The sequence below is a fragment of the Nerophis lumbriciformis genome, linkage group LG04 (assembly GCF_033978685.3).
Source record: "Nerophis lumbriciformis linkage group LG04, RoL_Nlum_v2.1, whole genome shotgun sequence".
Taxonomy (NCBI): Eukaryota; Metazoa; Chordata; class Actinopteri; order Syngnathiformes; family Syngnathidae; genus Nerophis; species Nerophis lumbriciformis.
In genome coordinates this window covers 6,301,359-6,321,692 of record NC_084551.2, presented here as the reverse complement: position 1 = coordinate 6,321,692, position 20,334 = coordinate 6,301,359, and the positions used below count along the sequence as shown (strand labels likewise).

General features: G+C 40.6%; 1 protein-coding gene across 1 annotated transcript in view; it reads left to right on the top strand.

Annotated features, from left to right (window-relative positions):
* iffo1b (intermediate filament family orphan 1b) overlaps positions 1-20,334 on the top strand; it is a 30,547-nt gene continuing 10,213 nt past the window's right edge. Inside the window, exons 1-2 of the mRNA XM_061948136.1 lie at positions 1-1,235; positions 13,784-13,844. Of these exons, the coding sequence (XP_061804120.1) occupies positions 313-1,235; positions 13,784-13,844 (984 nt within the window). The 5' untranslated portion in view covers positions 1-312. The remainder of the gene's footprint in view (positions 1,236-13,783; positions 13,845-20,334) is intronic.

Sequence of the window (20,334 nt, the reverse complement as noted above, 5' to 3'; positions counted from 1 at the left end):
GTTGCCAGCCCCAACTTCAGAGACGAGGAGACATGCAGTTGATCCTCCATTCATCTGCTTTCCTCCGCTTTGTTTGCCTGAAGCCTCCACCCAAACGCGGATGAAGCGTCGCTGCGTTCCGTCTCCGTCTCTCGGGGCTCTTTTCGTGGAATCATTTCGCTGCTCTTTTCTGTGGACCGTCATCACCTCCCGGGCTCATCCGGCAGCTAAGACCTTAACACTTTAAGTCCTCCCGCAGCTAGAGGTTACATAAGAAGGTGCACTTTTCATTCTTTTATTCTGCCTTAGAGAGACGTCCTAGAGTCCGGGTTCATGCCAGATCTGCAGCGATTTAGTTTTCCATACCATAGCATGAATCCATTGTTGGGGGCCAGCACGCATCTCCAACAACACCCGCAGCCCAGCCAAGCACCAGGACACCCCCTCGAGTCCCCGCCTGGCCTCTTCTCGGACGCCGTTTTCGGTGCTTCGGATCCGGCGTCTTTCCTGCTGGCTAACCTCCCGGGGCCAGGAGGGCCTGAGCACCCAGGGCCTGAGTTCCCCTCGCAGACCTCCCCTTACCTCCACCACTATCCCCACCATCATCAATACCACCACACGGTGCACCATCCTCCTGCAGCCATGGCTCTCAGAAACGACCTGGGCTCCAACATCAGCGTCCTCAAGACCCTGAACCTGAGATTTAGGTGCTTTTTGGCTAAAGTGCATGAGCTGGAGCGCAGGAATAAGCTTTTGGAGAAGCAGCTGCAGCAGGCGCTGGAGGCCAACAAAGGATGCGGCGAAGGCAGGCCTCACACCCAAGATGCTGGCGTGCAGACCGGTTTTGTCGGGGCCATCCCGCTCCGACCCGGATCCCTGCCTTTCCACAACACCAACAACTCAGCCAGGAGGCCCACCTCTTTATTCCCATCCTCCCTCCAAGCTCCGGACAACTCCACCCAAACAAACACCTCTAGTAACCCGACCATCACCATCAGCCAGGACCCAACCTCCCCTGGATCCAGAACCTCCGGACCAGGCCGCTCCACCACTGCCGCGCCACGCTTCCTCCCAGGCACCATCTGGTCCTGCAACCCCACCCGCAGGTACGGAGCGGAGCGCCCCACCAGCCCAGGGGTGTCTTGGGTCCACCCGGACGGAGTCGGGGTCCAGATTGACACCATCACCCCCGAGATCAGAGCGCTCTACAACGTCCTAGCCAAAGTGAAGCGAGAGCGTGACGAGTACAAACGCAGGTAAATGGAATCGTTACTCTTTGTTTCCGAGCTGAGTCAGCACAAATACCACCCAGCCTGACCCGGTCTTTAGCCGCAGAGGCAGGTGCTGCTGCTACAAATACACCCGCTAGATAAACGGCCTTCTAAATATATGAAGAAGAATGAAGGTCAATCATGTGGAGATTAGTCACGTTGGGTCATTGGGCCTGTTGGGTGGGTTCTACAGGAAATATCGGGGTTCCATAGTGAGATTTAGTGATGGGTTGATGAGGCGTCATGAAGCGTTTCGACACATTGCAAAACTGTATTGATACTGTGTTGACACTGTGTCACTAAATACTGACATCTGCTGGACATTAAAAATCCTTACAGGCAACCTATGAACCGACTCAACTGACACTGATTTTATGACGTAGTACAGTGGTTCTCAAATGGGGGTACGCGTACCCTTGGGGGTACTTGAAGGTATGCCATGGGGTACGTGAGATTTTTTTAAACTATTCTAAAAATAGCAACAATTCAAAAATCCTTTATAAATATATTTATTGAATAATACTTCAACAAAATATGAATGTAAGTTCATAAACTGAACATCAAATCAAGTAGGCTATTTCATTTATTACAATGCAACAATGCAACAATGCAATATTCAGTGTTGACAGCGAGATTTTTTGTGGACATGTTCCATAAATATTGATGTTAAAGATTTATTTTTTTGTGAAGAAATGTTTAGAATTAAGTTGATGAATCCAGATGGATCTCTATTACAATCCCCAAAGAGGGCACTTTAAGTTGATGATTACTTCTATGTGTAGAAATCTTTATTTATAATTGAATCGCTTGTTTATTTTTCAACAAGTTTTTAATTATTTTTATATATTTTTTTCCAAATAGTTCAAGAAAGACCACTACAAATGAGCAATATTTTGCACTGTTATACAATTTATTAAATCAGAAACTGATGACAAAGTGCTGTATTTTACTTCTTTATCTCTTTTTTTCAACCAAAAATGCTTTGCTCTGATAAGGGGGTACTTGAATTAAAAACATTTTCACAGGGGGTACATCACGGAAAAAAAGGTTGAGAACCACTGACCTAGTATATACAATAATATAAACCAAGTCATTGTATTTCATTTAGGATTTTTTCATATCTTCATTTAAATAAAAATATATTTTTATCTTTTTTAGATACAGTCAATAAATAATGTGAACATGTATCATAACATGGAAATCTAAGAGAAAAGTGTTGTGAATGAGGATGCTTGTGGACTGGGAATTTTTTTTACACATTTTTATTTAAAAATAACAGTTTTTCCAACGTATTAAATTTTAGACGATTTCTCTTCTTAGTTATTATTTCTCCGGCTGTAGAAAAGACCTGCTCACAGGGCACAGAGGAGGCGTCAGTGCGACACAGTTCGCGTATCGGTCACGTGACCAAAACAGCTCATAATCGGTCACGTGACTTTCTAAAAGCGGTACGCGCACCGACACAGGGTTTTGCTCTATGAGCTCGACGCATGCGCCGATGCATCGGTGTTGCCGGACCCATCACTAGTGAGATTATTTGTACATGAATTAAAAAAATGCTCACACAGGAACGTTTGTCAGCTCGCTTTACACCGACTTTGTAAACAAAGCAAAACAAAAACATTTAGTTACATCTAACCAACAGAAACTTCTTGTCATTAGGCTCTGTTGTTCAATTCTGATAAATCTGATGTCATTGTTTACACAAACTTGCAGTTTTATGTCATCCAAAACCCCGCCCCTGATTCGCCTCTGTCTTCCACATGGATGCTGATTGGTTATGTGCAACATTGCTGAAAACTAGCGCGTCCAAGTTTTCGAAACTCCCGACTCCGAAAAGTGCAATTGAACGCCCCAAATGATATCCACCCTAATTTCCTACCAATGTAATAGTGCAGTGCTTCTCAAATTTTTGTCACCAAGTAGCATCTCAGATAACACTTGGCTCTCCAAGTACCACCATAATGACCAACATTAGAAGACAGTAGCGTAGTAGGCCTAATTATTAATCAATAACAAGGCAGATGTTTTATTTAACAAGTGTGTTTAATCGTTTTGGCCACTGTAACTTAACACACAGTTTGAATAGTAACACGGTATTTGAGTTTGAGTTTGAGTTTGAGTTTATTTCGAACATGCAAGTATACAACATGATACATCACAATCTCCAGTTTCTCTTTTCAACATGTTCGAAAAGGAGTAGGAAGAAGCAGAGCTTATTTAATCCTACCCCTTTTCTTTTACATAACAGTTGCTAAAACTTTTATTCACTTCCTGTTCTCAATTTATTCACAATATACTCCATAAGTAATCACAATAAAATAAGTAAATAAATGATAATTGGTGAAGTAAGTTACATTTCATATGTTGAGATAAGTAAGATTATTTTGTGAGTGAAAGAATGAAAGAATGGATGAGTTAAATAAATTCAGAATGTTTATCATGGTTCTTCTTCTTTGTACTTTGTAAACACTTTAAGTTTGAAGAGTTTCTTGAAGTGGATCATATTAGTACATTGTTTGATTGCTTTGCTTAATCCATTCCATAATTTAATTCCACATACTGATATACTGAAGGTCTTAAGTGTTGTACGTGCATACAAATGTTTTCAATTACATTTCTCCCTAAGATTATATTTCTCCTCTTTTTTTGAGAAGAATTGTTGTATATTATTGGGTAGCAGGTTATAGTTTGCTTTGTGTATAATTTTAGCTGTTTGCAAATTCACTATGTCGTAGAATTTCAGAATCTTTGATTCAATAAATAAAGGATTTGTGTGTTCTCTATATCCAACATTATGTATTATTCTAACTGATCTTTTTTGTAACACCGTTAATGAATGAAGTGTACTTTTGTAATTATTTCCCCATATTTCTACACATTTAAATATAGGTGAAAAAACACGGTACCTTCATCATTTCTTCGGCGTACCACTAGATTGAGCCCGCTTGCTTGGATGACAACATATGTTGCTCCAAAGCCTGCTTTAATGGTGCCTTCACAGATGTGTAAGTTACCTGAGCCTTGGGCACGATTACACCCCCATATCGTCACAGATGCTGGCTTTTGAAATTTGCACTTATAACAATCCGGGTGGTTCTTTTCCTATTTGGTCCGGAGGACACGACGTCCACAGTTTCCAAAAACAATGTGGACTCGTCAGACCACAGAACACTTTTCCACTTTGAATCAGTCCATCTAAGATGAGGTCGGGCCTAGTTTCTGGGTGTTGTCGATAAATGGCTTTCACTTTGCGTAGTAGAGTTTTAACTTGCATTTACAGATGTAGCGACGGACTGTAGTTACTGACAGTGGTTTTCTGAAGTGTTCCTGGGCCCATCTGGTGATATCCTTTACACACCGATGTCACTTTTTGATGCCTGAGGGATCGAAGGTCACGGGCATTCAATGTTGTGTTTGAATATAGGGGAAAAAACACTGTACTTTAATCAAGCGATTCTTTGGCGTACCACTAGATTGAGCCCGCTTACAACCATAGTTTGAGAATCACTGCAGTAATGTGACTTTACTCAACGACCACGAGACCATTTAGTTTGCACACTTCCCCACTAAACTGGTCGATGTTTATACTTAGTTCCTCCAGGCTCACGTTTTGACACTTATTTGCTGTCCCAAACCCATTATGATGATGGCAGTATTTATTCTCTTTTTTTGAACTGTGAATTGCAACCACTAGTTAGTCCCTCCACTTCTGCTACCAAGCCAAAATGCCGATGATTGAGAGTGCTGCATTTTGCCGAGCTGGGAATTTAGAAATATCCCAGGTCCCACCTCAAAGTGTTCCAATCAAACACAAAAACATGGCTGACCACTGCTACAAGCTAGCAATTGTTTCCCGCCCCAAAAAAATCCTTTTTTGGTATCTTAGATATTTTCAAAGAATTTTTGTCATTTTTCCACACATGCAAGACATATTGCATTCAAGTTGACTTTAACAACATTTCGAAGCACTCTGAGGTAAAAAATAATAATAAAAAAAATAAAAAATAAATAAAATCTAAATAGCCTTTTTTCCATGATGTCTTCTTAATACATAATCGACTGTGGTCGTCGGCCATGTTTTTTGTTTACGTTTTTGTTTGCTGTCTCAGCGTTCCCGACAGCTTGATTTTTCTTATCAAATCCACACCCAGTAAATTTGTGGACATTTGTTCCATCCATCCATCCATCCATCCATCCATCTTCTTCCGCTTATCCGAGGTCGGGTCGCGGGGGCAGCAGCTTAAGCAGGGAAGCCCAGACTTCCCTCTCCCCAGCCACTTCGTCCAGCTCCTCCCGGGGGATCCCGAGGCGTTCCCAGGCCAGCCGGGAGAGATAGTCTTCCCAGCGTGTCCTGGGTCTTCCCCGTGGCCTCCTACCGGTCGGACGTGCCCGAAACACCTTCCTAGGGAGGCGTTCGGGTGGCATCCTGACCAGATGCCCGAACCACCTCATCTGGCTCCTCTCGATGTGGAGGAGCAGCGGCTTTACTTTGAGCTCCCCCCGAATGACAGAGCTTCTCACCCTATCTCTAAGGGAGAGCCCCGCCACTCGGCGGAGGAAACTCATTTCGGCCGCTTGTACCCGTGATCTTGTCCTTTCGGTCATGACCCAAAGCTCATGACCATAGGTGAGGATGGGAACGTAGATCGACCGGTAAATCGAGAGCTTTGCCTTCCGGCTCAGCTCCTTCTTCACCACAACGGATCGATACAGCGTCCGCATTACTGAAGATGCCGCACCGATCCGCCTGTCGATCTCACGATCCACTCTTCCCCCACTCGTGAACAAGACTCCGAGGTACTTGAACTCCTCCACTTGGGGCAAGATCTCCTCCCCAACCCGGAGATGGCACTCCACCCTTTTCCGGGAGAGAACCATGGACTCGGACTTGGAGGTGCTGATTCCCATCCCAGTCGCTTCACACTCGGCTGCGAACCGATCCAGCGAGAGCTGAAGATCTTGGCCAGAGGAAGCCATCAGGACCACATCATCTGCAAATAGCAGAGACCTAATCCTGCAGCCACCAAACCAGATCCCCTCAACGCCCTGACTGCGTCTAGAAATTCTGTCCATAAAGGTTATGAACAGAATCGATTTATCCAGACATTTGTTCCTGTCTGGATAAATGTCACAGGAAAAGTGTTTGTTGCAACTTGAGGGTTCCAGGTTCGATCCCCGCTCCTGCCATCCTAGGCACTGCTGTGGTGTCCTTGGGCAAGGCATTTGACCACCTGCTCCCAGTGCCACCCACACTGGTTTAAACGTGGCTTAAAGATGTAGATAATGGGTTTCCCCTATGTAAAGCGCTTTGAGTCACTAGAGAAATATAAATATAGTTCACTTAAAGTTAAAGTTAAAGTACCAATGATTGTCAAACACACACTAGGTGTGGCGAAATTATTCTCTGCATTTGACCCATCACCCTTGATCACCCCCTGGGAGGTGAGGGGAGCAGTGAGCAGCATAGGTGGCCGTGCCCGGGAATCATTTTTGGTGATTTAACCCCCAATTCCAACCCTTGGTGCTGAGTGCCAAGCAGGGAGGTAATGGGTCCCATTTTTATAGTCTTTGGTATGACTCGGCAGGGGTTTGAATACGCAACCTACCAATCTCAGGGCGGACACTCTAACCACTAGGCCACTGAGTAGGTCTAACTTCACATCACCTTCATGTGCTTTTTTTTCCTGGCAACACTTTAAACCAGTTATGACCTTTTTAAGGGTTGTGGGGTGGTATAGCTCTTTTGGTGAGTGGCCGTGCCAGCCACTTGAGGGTTCCGGGTTCAATCCCCACTTCCGCCATCCTAGTCACTGCCGTTGTGTCCTTGGGCAAGACACTTTACCCACCTGCCCCCAGTGCCACCCACACTGGCTTAAATGTAACTTAGAAATTGGATTTCACTATGTAAAAGAGCTATATAAATATACTTCACTTCACTTTCCCCATTAACACTTTTAGCTTATTTGACTATACACACAGTGAACACACTTTCCCCTCACCCTCCTCCTTCCCCACGTCACTCCTCTCCATATCTGCAATGCACCATGTACTGCTAGCTGTTTCAGTGTGTGTGTGTGTGTGTGTGTGTGTGGCTGAAGGTTGCAAAACTCCTCTGCATTCTGCAAGCGTTACAGCTCCCGTTTTCTGGACTGATTGAGATGCTCTTCCAGATCTTACTTAATGTGTCGCAGTATTTAAAAAAAAAAAAAAGTGCATCTTTAATGAGATGATGCAGCAGGCCTGCAGTGGGTGTGTGAATTACACTTTACAGAGGCAGAGGACGTCGGGGCTTTTAAATGTATTAAAAGTCCAGATTTATGGCATCGACACTGGTGCACTTTTTAGTCCAACAATTTATGAGCCTGGCTCCAACTCCTCAATCTGAATTTTGGGATTTTAGCAAGACTTTTTGGAGAATTTTAGGCTTCCAACTAGCTGGGAACAGATTGGGGAAGGCCTTATTTTGTCCGCACTGGAAAGAGATTTTATAATATCTATAAAGGCATGCTTGGGTATAGGCCTGGTCCGATTAATCAATGAGTAAATCAAGTTATTGAACGATAAATGAAAATGAGCTCGATTACGTTACCGGCATTGATAAATTGCCATGTCCATACGTGTTTTGTTTTCTTCGTCTCTGATTTTTAAACTGTATGGAAGAGAGTTCACTCTGTGCATTGCTCTCACGTTTATTCAATAGCAGAAATAAGTGAATGGAATGAACTAGGGGTGCACAAAAAAATCTATTGACATCTAAATTGCGATTATTTTTCATTCCGATTCTAAATTTTTTATAAGATTACAATTTTAAAAATAGGTTTTTAGGCCATGAAACCAGAATAAGCTTTTCTAACCTAGGCTGTTTTGAAAAAGTTTCTTTACAATTATTATACCAAATAATCTACTACTCAGTGGCCTAGTGGTTAGAGTGTCCGCCCTGAGATTGGTAGGTTGTGAGTTCAAATCCCGGCCGGGTCATACCAAAGACTATAAAAATGGGACCCATTACCTCCCTGCTTGGCACTCAGCATCAAGGGTTGGAATTGGGCGTTAAATCACCAAAAATGATTCCCGGGCGCGGCCACCGCTGCTGCTCACTGCTCCCCTCACCTCCCAGGGGGTGATCAAGGGTGATGGGTCAAATCAGAATCAGAATCAGAATCAGCTTTATTGTCATTACGCAAGGTAACGAGATTGAGGCCATTCCATACAGTGCGATGTGTGCATGCTAGAAAAACAATGTGCAAATATATAAAAATTTAAAAAATGTAGAAGTGCAATGAATATGGTGTGAAATGAATATATACATGAAAAAACAAAACAAAAACAGGGTGGTTGGTGGAATGGGTTATTGCACCGAAGAGAAGGCAGTTATGAGGGACAATGGGGCAGTCCGTTCAGGATGGTTATGGCCCTGGGGAAGAAGCTGTTCTTTAGCCTGTTTGTTTTGGTTTTAATGCACCTGTAGCGCTTCCCAGAGGGCAGCAGGTGGAACAGGTCAGAGCCAGGGTGGGTGCTGTCTTTGATGATGGCACTGGCTCTGTTGAGGCAGCGGGAGGTGTAGATGTCCGTCAGAGAGGGGAGAGGGCGGCCGATGATCTTCTGAGCCGTCTTGACCACTCTTTGCAGCCTCTCCCTGTCTGCTGCAGTGCAGCTGCCGTACCATACCGTAATACAGTAGGTCAGCAGGCTCTCGATGGACGAGCGGTAGAAGGTCAGCAGCAGGTCAGGCTTCAGGTTGTACTTCCCGAGGACTCTAAGGAAGTGTAGCCGCTGCTGAGCCTTCTTGATGATTGATGTGGTGTTGACTGTCCAGGAGAAGTCATTAGAGATGTGGACTCCAAGGTACCTGAAGGTGTGGACCCTCTCTACACGCTCGCCGTTGATGTAGAGAATAATTTCACCACACCTAGTGTGTTGTGACAATCATTGGTACTTTAACTTTAACTTTAACTTTAATACATTCCGAGAATCGGTTTGAATTGAGATTGGTGTTAAATCGAGAATTGATTCTGAATTGAATCGTCAACCAAAGATTCACACCCCTAGAGTGAACCTTGCTGTCTTTAATCCACAATCTTTGTCTCTGTGTGCTCGTTGCAACTCGCTAGTGAGGAGCACCGCAAAGTAACAAAAATTGAACCAAATGAGAAAAGTGAGCCCATCAAAGTGGACGAATGTGCCAGTCTGCCTAATTTGTTGAAAAATGATGGCAAAAAGAAGACTACATTACAAAACACCCAACACAAATTTTCTAACCGGGGAAAACAGCTCTTCCAGATGTTCAGTATTTATTGAAGGTAAATTATTCATTACTAATTCTATTTTTTGTATTTTTTTAAGATAGTTTAAAGTTCTTGACTTTCTAATTACAATGGTAAAAAATACTAATGAGAAATAAAAGTATTGCGTTTGAAATGTTTCCTTGCATTGTTAGTATTTCATTAGATTATGATTACATTAGTGCTTTATTTGGTCTCAAAATAATGCTGACAATATTATTGTTTATCTGCAATAATGTCCAGCAAAATGTGTTATTGGCCTAGGCCGGGGGTCAGCAACCCACGGCTCTGGAGCCTGGGAGAAAAATATTTTTTTAGTTTTAGTATGTTTTTTGTTTGAGGACAAACATGACACAAACCTTCCCAATTGTTAGAAAGCCCACTGAGTAATGTGTTTGTGTGTATGCTTCTCTGATGAGAGTATTTGGTGAACATCGTTTTGTCCTACTAATTTTGGCGGTTCTTGAACTCACCACCGTTTGTTTACATGTGAAATCGTCCACTCCTTCTTTGTCTCATTTTGTCCACCAAACATTTTATGCTGTGCGTGAACACACAAAGGTGCGCTTTGTTGATGTTATTGACTTGTTGGAGTGCTAATCAGGCATATTTGGTCAGTGCATGACTGCAAGCTAATCAATGCTAACATGATATTTAGGCAAATATGTACATAATGATGTGCATATTGCATCGTTATGCCTCATTTGTAGGTATATTTGAGCTTATTTAATATCCTTTACTTTTATGCTCTTTGTATATAATTTAGTTTTGCATGTCTCATGACACATTATCTGTATGTAATATTGGCTGCATTTCAGATAGTTGTGTGTGTGCCATGTTGTTCCAGACCACAGCAAACATTACCTAGCTTGGCAAAGATTGTAATACATCTATTAAAAGAAGACAGCCCGTTGTTAGCCTGTTGCATACCTGCCAACTACTCCGGTTTTCCCGTAATTAGTACGGTTTTCATCAACCTATTCCGGGTTACGGTTGCAGTGATAAACAATACGGTTTTTCATTAATTAATTTTTTAAAAATTTTTTTTAAGTTTTATTCACGAAATCGCGTAACAACAATGACAATCGACACTGCTTCCAGTAACTTCCTATCGAGCCATTCCGAATGCCATGCGCGAGGCTATTTATAGCACCGCTACCAAGCACAAGGCACCAGTTGCCATTGTTTCCAAACGAGCGAACGATCATGGAATCAGCCGGAGAAAAATCGCAAACGAGTCTTAAACCGAAAAGAATACTGCAGTCATTCCGTGAAGAATATTCAAAAGCCTATCCGGGAATAATTATCCGTTCCAAAAAGGGTGAAAACTACACGAATTGCACCTTGTGCAGACAAGATTTTTCGATCGGACACGGAGGAATTAGCGATGTAAAAGACCACGTTGGGACAAAAAAACACAAGTCTAATGCCGTTGCTAGCGATACAAGTGGAAAACTTTCAACGTTTTTCGTCGCCCAAACAGATTCTTTGGATGTGATAAATGCCGAAGTTTTATTTACGGAGGCAATACATTTTAATGAAGTAAACTTATAAAGTTACCATATCATTTTTGCAGTATGATCAATCTGATAGAATAAATTTGGATTTTAGCCACAAAAAGGTAATGACACCAATGTTATCTATTGGAATTGTTTAGTACTGTTATACTGTTAAAAGTGTTTATACTATTTATGCTTTCAAGTCCAAGTTGAAGAAATCTTGTTAAATGTTGACAGCATAACTACCAAAATACAGAAGTATGTCCTTAATATTTTTGCAGTGCTATTTCTGTTGAAAAGTTAAAATGATTACATTAGAGATGTGATGTGCCACTTTTCAAGTGTCTGATGGCTTAAATTAATTTTCATTAATTTTTCATATTTTGAATTCTTTTGAAAGGCTTACAAAAAAACTACATTTGAATTGTAATTCCATGCTATTGACAGGACTATTAATTTTAATGAAGTTAGCTTACCATGTTTACAGTATGATAATTGTGATAGAAATGTGAATTTTAGGCACAGAATATTTTTTACAATTGAACAAGGCAGTAGATTATACAAGCTTGGACAGAAAGTTAATAATGACACCAATTTTTTTTTTAATGGAATTGTTTAGTACTGTTTTACCATTTGTTTACTGTAAAAAGTGTTTATACTGTTTATACTTTCAATTAACAAATTGAAGTCTTGTGAAAGGTTGACAGGATAACCGGCATTAACTGTCAAAATAATTTCAAACTATTGAAGTTAGCTTACAGAATAAACATGTCAATCAACCCATATGATTTTTGCTGTAATATTTTTGTTTTGAAAAGTCACTGTGACTGATAGAAAAGTGATGGTTTCAGCAACATTTTAACCTGTCTGAATGCTAATAATCATTTTGCGTCGGGGGGCTTCGCCCGCCTGAACCCCCCACCAGGACTTTGTCCTGGACCTACCGGGGCCTGCGGCCCCTGGACCCTGGCTACTAGGTTTTTCTGATTTCAAAAGTTGGCAGGTATGCTGTTGTACACACACATGGCCTTTGGTCATTAAAAGCCAGTCATTTCCAGGAGTTATCTCACCTTCTGAGTAGACTCTGATTTAAAAATGGTTTCTAATGTTGTCAACATGTGTAGACTATGTGTCAGCCTGCGACACATTTTGATAGTAGGCTATTATAGCAAATATAGACACTTTTGTCATGTGTTGCCTTCATTATAAGACTTCTATACGGCTTTTCATTTTTTCCGACTCCAGACATATTTGTTTTTTGTATTTCTGGTCCAATATGACTCTTTCAACGTTTTGGGTTGCTGACCCCTGGCCTATGCCTATGCCAGGGTCTGTCTGGTGCGGAAGAAGTCCATTACACCTTTGCAGAGGTGGGTAGAGTAGCCAGAAATTGTACTCAAGTAAGAGTACTGTTACTTTAGAGATTTATTACTCAAGTAAAAGTAAGGAGTAGTCACCCAAATATTTACTTGAGTAAAAGTAAAAAGTATGTTGTGGAAAAACTACTCAAGTACTGAGTAACTGATGAGTAACATACACACTCATATCATATATATATATATATATATATATATATATATATATATATATATATATATATATATACACATACATATACATTGATATATACAGTATATAATTTATATGTATTTATTTTGCTGTTTTTGTTTACATGTTAAAGGTGTTTTAATGAATATACATGCATGTTTAACATATAGATTCCTTTCTTTCATGAAGACTAGAATATAAGTTGGTGTATTACCTGATTCTGATGACTTGCGTTGATTGTAATCAGACAGTCGTGATGATAACATCCACGTTTTCAAATGGAGGAGAAGAAAAGTTCCTCCTTTCTGTCTAATACCACATGAAAGTGGTGAGTTTTTGGCATCTTAGTTGTCCAGCTTCCATATTCGTTTTTATACACTTTACAAGAAATATATTGGCGTCAAACTCCGTAGCTTGCTAGCTTGTTTGCGCTGGCTTTCGGAGACTCTTATTTTGAAAGCGCAGGCGCGATGGAGTGGCACTTTTATTGTGAAGACAGGAACGTCCTCATGTGCGGTCAGTTTTTAGGCTTTTGACGGGATGTATGGTTGGAATGAAAATATCTTTTTTCCTTCACACTTTTGATTCATTGATTGGAACTTTTATTATTAGATTGCACAGTACAGTACACATTCCGTACAATTGACCACTAAATGGTAACACCCGAATAAGTTTTTCAACTTGTTTAAGTCAGGTCATGTGACCATCTGGCTCTGTTTGATTGGTCCAACGTCACCAGTGACTGCATCTGATTGGTGGAACGAAGTGAAACGTCACCAGTAAGGCAGGCACTTTGAAGGTCTGTCTGACAGACCAAAACAAACAAAGCGTGCATTAACAGATCGATAAAAATTAGTAGCGAGTAGCGAGCTGAATGTAGATAAAAGTAGCGGAGTAAAAGTAGCGTTCCTTCTCTATAAATATACTTAAGTAAAAGTAAAAGTATGTTGCATTAAAACTACTCTTAGAAGTACAATTTATCCCAAAAGTTACTCAAGTAGATGTAACGGAGTAAATGTAGCGCGTTACTACCCACCTCTGCACCTTTGGTCCAACATTTGACATTTAGAGAAACCACTTTTTATTCCACATCCTGCACTACAATCATAATAATCCAAGTAATTTTGCCATTTATCATTTGACACATGCTTATGTAAAGCCTTCCAGCCTCATTTTACCTTTGAATCTGTTTGACTCCTAGATGGGAAGAAGAATACACAATGAGATCGGACCTGCAGCAGAAGATTGCCGACTTGCAGGAGGTAACAATAACATCATTCTGTACTGGACGTATGTTTGTGTTCTCCACATATTCATTTGACATTTTGACCGACACTTTTTATCATTTTTTGGGGGAGAGATTTGATGTTCCCCCATACTTGCCAACCCTCCCGGATTTTCCGGGAGACTCCCGAAATTCAGCGCCTCTCCCGAAAACCTCCCGGGACAAATTTTCTCCCGAAAATCTCCCGAAATTCAGGCGGAGCTGGAAGCCACGCCCCCTCCAGCTCCATGCGGACCTGAGTGACGTGTCGACAGCCTGTATTCACGTCCGCTTTCCCACAATATAAACAGCATGCCTGCCCAAACACGTTATAACTGTAGAATAATCGAGGGCGAGTTCTTGGTTTCTTATGTGGGTTTATTGTTAGGCAGTTTCATTAACGTCCTCCCAGCGTGGCAACAACACACAACAACAGCAGTCATGTTTTATTCTACCGTAAAGCAGTTCGTCTGCCGTAAACAGCAATATTGTTGTAATATATTGAGTTGGAGGCAATAACCAGGCGAGGTGATGAAGTACGTCTCTTTACTGTAGACTTCGGAACAGACTCACACACTTGACGTCAGGTGCGCAACACCACGTAAATCGTTGGCCAACCAAAAAGTAACCCCAGTACGCTATAGCCAACATTCACCAGGAGATGGCAACAGACAAACATAGATCACTCTATTACATTACTCCCCTTTTAGAAATGTAGAAGTTACTGAAAATAAATAAACAACCCAACCAAAAAATGCAGCAGCTCAATTAAAAAACTGTACTTAAGCCACATTCTTTTTTTTTTTTTTTAGTACTGAACTCTTAACGCTCATTTGTAAACAATAACATACTTATTATACAAACGGTATTTGTACACCTTTAAGACAGATTTTTATACTGTCTTCAGAGATTCCGTTTTTTTGGTGGTACTCGAAACCTTTCTGGGTACCTGCAAAAGGGTGTTCAGCATGGTTAGAAAAATAGTGACAGAGAATAGAACAAGGATGGACAATTCAACCCTTAACTCAACAATGAGTAGATGAGTGTTATGTGTGTGTATATGTGTAAATAAATGAACACTGAAATTCAAGTATTTATTTTATATATATATATATATATATATATATATATATATATATATATATATATATATATATATATAATACAATAAATATATATATATATATATATATATATACATAGCTATAATTCACTGAAAGTCAAGTATTTCTTATATATATATATATATATATATATATATATATATATATATATATATATATATATATATGAAATACTTGACTTGGTGAATTCTAGCTGTAAATATACTCCTCCCCTCTTAGCCACGCCCCTAACCACGCCCCACCCCCCACCTCCCGAACTCGGAGGTCTCAAGGTTGGCAAGTATGTGTTCCCCCTTTCTCCCAAACACAGTATAATTAGACTCTGTGTAGTTTGTCGTTCCAACTCCGTACAGTAGATGGCATTGTAGCTGCTTCATAACACACCTCATACCACTGCTGACTCCAATCTCACCTGTTTCTCAATATAGGGACACATCAGACGTATTATGAGGTGTACATTATCTTAATAATGATAGCCTAGGAAACCTCACAAATGTTTTTTGTGGTGAATAAGGGTTAAAAATAGAAGATAATGTTGCACAGTGTTTAGTTGTTGTCCTCCCACAATCTAATGCCACATTTACATTGCAGTCCTGTGGGAGACACTGTATGTATGATGACGTGTGTGAGTGTGTGTGAGTGTGTGTGAGTGTGTGTGTGTGTGTGTGTGTGTGTGCAGCATGATATAATATTATGGTAGGATATCTTAGCTTTTCTCACACACAAGGGAATGCAATGCATACTTGGTCAACAGCCATACAGGTCACACTGAGGGTGGCCGTATAAACAACTTTAACACTGTTACAAATATGCGCCACACTGTGAACCCACACCAAACAAGAATGACAAACACATTTCGGGAGAACATCCGCACCGTAACACAACATAAACACAACAGAACAAATACCCAGAACCCCTTGCAGCACTAACTCTTTTGGGACGCTACATTATAGACCCTCCGATACCCCCTAACACCCCCCCCCCCCCCCCCCCACACACACACCTCAACCTCCTCATGCTCTCTCAGGGAGAGCATGTCCCAAATTCCAAGCTGCTGTTTTGAGGCATGTTAAAAAAAATAATGCACTTTGTGACTTCAATAATAAATATGGCAGTGCCATGTTGGCATTTTTTTTCCATAACTAGAGTTGATTTATTTTGGAAAACCTTGTTACATTGTTTAATGCATCCAGCGGGCCATCACAACAAAATTAGGCATAATAATGTGTTAATTCCATCCATCCATCCATCCATTTTCTACCGCTTATCCCTTTTGGGGTCGCGGGGGACGCTGGAGCCTATCTCAGTTACAATCGGGCGGAAGGCGGGGTACACCCTGGACAAGTCGCCGCCTCATCGCAGGGCCAACTCAGATAGACAGACAACATTCACACTCACATTCACACGCTAGGGCCAATTCCACGACTGTATATATCGGCATACCTGCCAACTACTCCGGTTTTCCCGTAATTAGTACGGTTTTCATCAACCTATTCCGGGTTACGGTTGCAGTGATAAAAAATACGGTTTTTCATTAATTAAAAAAAATAATTTTAAAAAAAGTTTTATTCACGAAATCGCGTAACAACAATGACAATCGACACTGCTTCCCGTAATTTCCTATCGAGCCATTCCGAATGCCATGCGCGAGGCTATTTATAGCACCGCTGCCAAGCACGAGGCTATTTATAGCACCGCTGCCAAGCACGAGGCCATTGTTTCCAAACGAGCGAACGATCATGGAATCAGCCGGAGAAAAATCGCAAACGAGTCTTAAACCGAAAAGAAAACTGCAGTCATTCCGTGAAGAATATTCAAAAGCCTATCCGGGAATAATTATCCGTTCCAAAAAGGGTGAAAACTACGCGAATTGCACCTTGTGCAGACAAGATTTTTCGATCGGACACGGAGGAATTAGCGATGTAAAAGACCATGTTGGGACAAAAAAACACAAGTCTAATGTCGTTGCTAAATTTGGATTTTAGCCACAAAAAGGTAATGACACCAATGTTATCTATTGGAATTGTTTAGTACTGTTATACTGTTAAAAGTGTTTATACTATTTATGCTTTCAAGTCCAAGTTGAAGAAATCTTGTTAAATGTTGACAGCATAACTACCAAAATACAGAAGTATGTCCTTAATATTTTTGCAGTGCTATTTCTGTTGAAAAGTTCAAATGATTACATTAGAGATGTGATGTGCCACTTTTCAAGTGTCTGATGGCTTAAATTAATTTTCATTATTTTTTCATATTTTGAATTCTTTTGAAAGGCTTACAAAAAAACTACATTTGAATTGTAATTCCATGCTATTGACAGGACTATTAATTTTAATGAAGTTAGCTTACCATGTTTACAGTATGATAATTGTGATAGAAATGTGAATTTTAGGCACAGAATATTTTTTACAATTGAACAAGGCAGTAGATTATACAAGCTTGGACAGAAAGTTAATAATGACACCAATTTTTTTTTAAATGGAATTGTTTAGTACTGTTTTACCATTTGTTTACTGTAAAAAGTGTTTATACTGTTTATACTTTCAATTAACAAATTGAAGTCTTTTGAAAGGTTGACAGGATAACTGGCATTAACTGTCAAAATAATTTCAAACTATTGAAGTTAGCTTACAGAATAAACATGTCAATCAACCCATATGATTTTTGCTGTAATATTTTTGTTTTGAAAAGTCACTGTGACTGATAGAAAAGTGATGGTTTTAGCAACATTTTAACCTGTCTGAATGCAATCAATCATTTTACGTCGGGGGGCGAAAGCTGAACCCCCCACCAGGACTTTGTCCTAAACCTACCGGGGCCTGCGGCCCCTGGACCCTGGCTACTAGGTTTTTCTGATTTCAAAAGTTGGCAGGTATGTATCGGTATCGATTGATATCGTAATCGGTAATTAAGAGTTGGACAATCTCGGAATATCGGATATCGGCAAAAAAGCCATTATCGGACATCTCTAACCACAATGATCAACATTAAAATACAGTCGCATAGTAGGCCTAAGTATTAATTAAAAACAAGGCAGATGTTTTATTTGACAAGTATATGTTTGTCCACTGTAACATTAAACACAGTTTGAACAGTAACACTGTTTGAATATGCACTACTCAAGTGACTCTTTGGCATACCACGAGATGGAGCCTGTGTACCACGAGTGGTACACTCATAGTTTGAGAATCACTGTTATAAAACATACAACAATGTAAGTTGAATACAATCCAATTTCCCATAGGAAACAATGTTAATATAAATAATCTATTCCAAGGTCAAACGGTGGCCATTATAAAAACTTTATTATGAACTGTACAGGTAATTGTTCGAGTAATGTCTCAATGTACCTAAATGCCATACAAGTGTAAAAACAAGTTACCTGCGGTTAAAGGCCTACTGAAATGCAATTTTCTTATTTAAACGGGGATAGCAGGTCCATTCTATGTGTCATACTTGATCATTTCGCGATATTGCCATATTTTTGCTGAAAGGATTTAGTAGAGAACATCGACGATAAAGTCCGCAACTTTTGGTCGCTGATAAAAAAGCCTTGCCTGTACCGGAAGTAGCAGACGATATGCGCATGATGTCACAGGTTATGGAGCTCCTTACATCTTCACATTGTTTACAATCATGGCCACCAGCAGCGAGAGCGATTCGGACCGAGAAAGCGACGATTTCCCCATTAATTTGAGCGAGGATGAAAGATTTGTGGATGAGGAAAGTGAGAGTGAAGGACTAGAGGGCAGTGGGAGCCATTCAGATAGGGAAGATGCTGTGAGAGGCGGGTGGGACCTGATATTCAGCTGGGAAAGACTAAAACAGTAAATAAACACAAGACATATATATACTCTATTAGCCACAACACAACCAGGCTTATATTTAATATTCCACAAATTAATCCCGCATAACAAACACCTCCCCCCTCCTGTCCATATAACCCGCCAATACAACTCAAACACCTGCACAACACACTCAATCCCACAGCCCAAAGTACCGTTCACCTCCCCAAAGTTCATACAACACATATATTTCCCCAAAGTCCCCAAAGTTAGGTACGTGACATGCACATAGCGGCACGCACGTACGGGCAAGCGATCAAATGTTTGGAAGCCGCAGCTGCATGCGTACTCACGGTACCGCGTCTGCGCATCCAACTCAAAGTCCTCCTGGTAAGAGTCTCTGTTGTCCCAGTTCTCCGCAGGCCAATGGTAAAGCTTGACTGTCATCTTCCGGGAATGTAAACAATGAAACACCGGCTGTGTTTGTGTTGCTGCAGTCGGCCGCAATACACCGCTTCCCACCCACAGCTTTCTTCTTTGCTGTCTCCATTGTTCATTGAACAAATTGCAAAAGATTCACCAACACAGATGTCCAGAATACTGTGGAATTTTGCGATGAAAACAGACGACTTAATAGCTGGCCACCATGCTGTCCCAAAATGTCCTCTACAATCCGTGACGTCACGCGCAGGCGTCATCATACCGAGACGTTTTCAGCAGGATATTTCGCGCGAAATTTAAAATTGCACTTTAGTAAGCTAACCCGGCCGTATTGGCATGTGTTGCAATGTTAAGATTTCATCATTGATATATAAACTATCAGACTGCGTGGTCGGTAGTAGTGGGTTTCAGTAGGCCTTTAATAATAATACACAAGATGTCCGACACGGCACTGTGCTCTCGAGTAGTTGTTGTGTTTTTCTTTGTTTCTTGCATTGAACATAGGGAGCACCGTCTACCGAGTTAAATGTTTTGTGTGTTAAACACACTTGGCCATTAAAGCTATTTCTAATTCTGTAAAAAAAAAAAATCCTCTTTGGTTAAGGCAGCGTTTCTCAAAGTGTGGGGCGCGCCCCACTGGTGGGGAATAGAGACATGACAGGTGGGGCGCGAGGAACGGGAGGAAGGTGGCACTTTTATTGTATTTATTATTGAACTTGATGCAAGTTATTTGATTTATTATTGAACTTGATGCAAGTTATAACACTTTTGTTTTATTTATTATTGAACTTGATGCAAGTTATAACACTTTTTTTTTATTATTATTGAACTTGATGCGAGTTATAACACTTTTGTTTTATTTATTATTGAACTTGATGCAAGTTATAACACTTTTATTTATTTATTATTGAACGTGATGCAAGTTATAACACTTTTTGATTTATTATTGAACGTGATGCAAGTTATAACACTTTTTGATTTATTATTGAACTTGATGCAAGTTATAACACTTTTTTGATTTATTATTGAACTTGATGCAAGTTATAACACTTTTTTGATTTATTATTGAACTTGATGCAAGTTATAACACTTTTATTTGATTTATTATTGAACTTGATGCAAGTTATAACACTTTTTT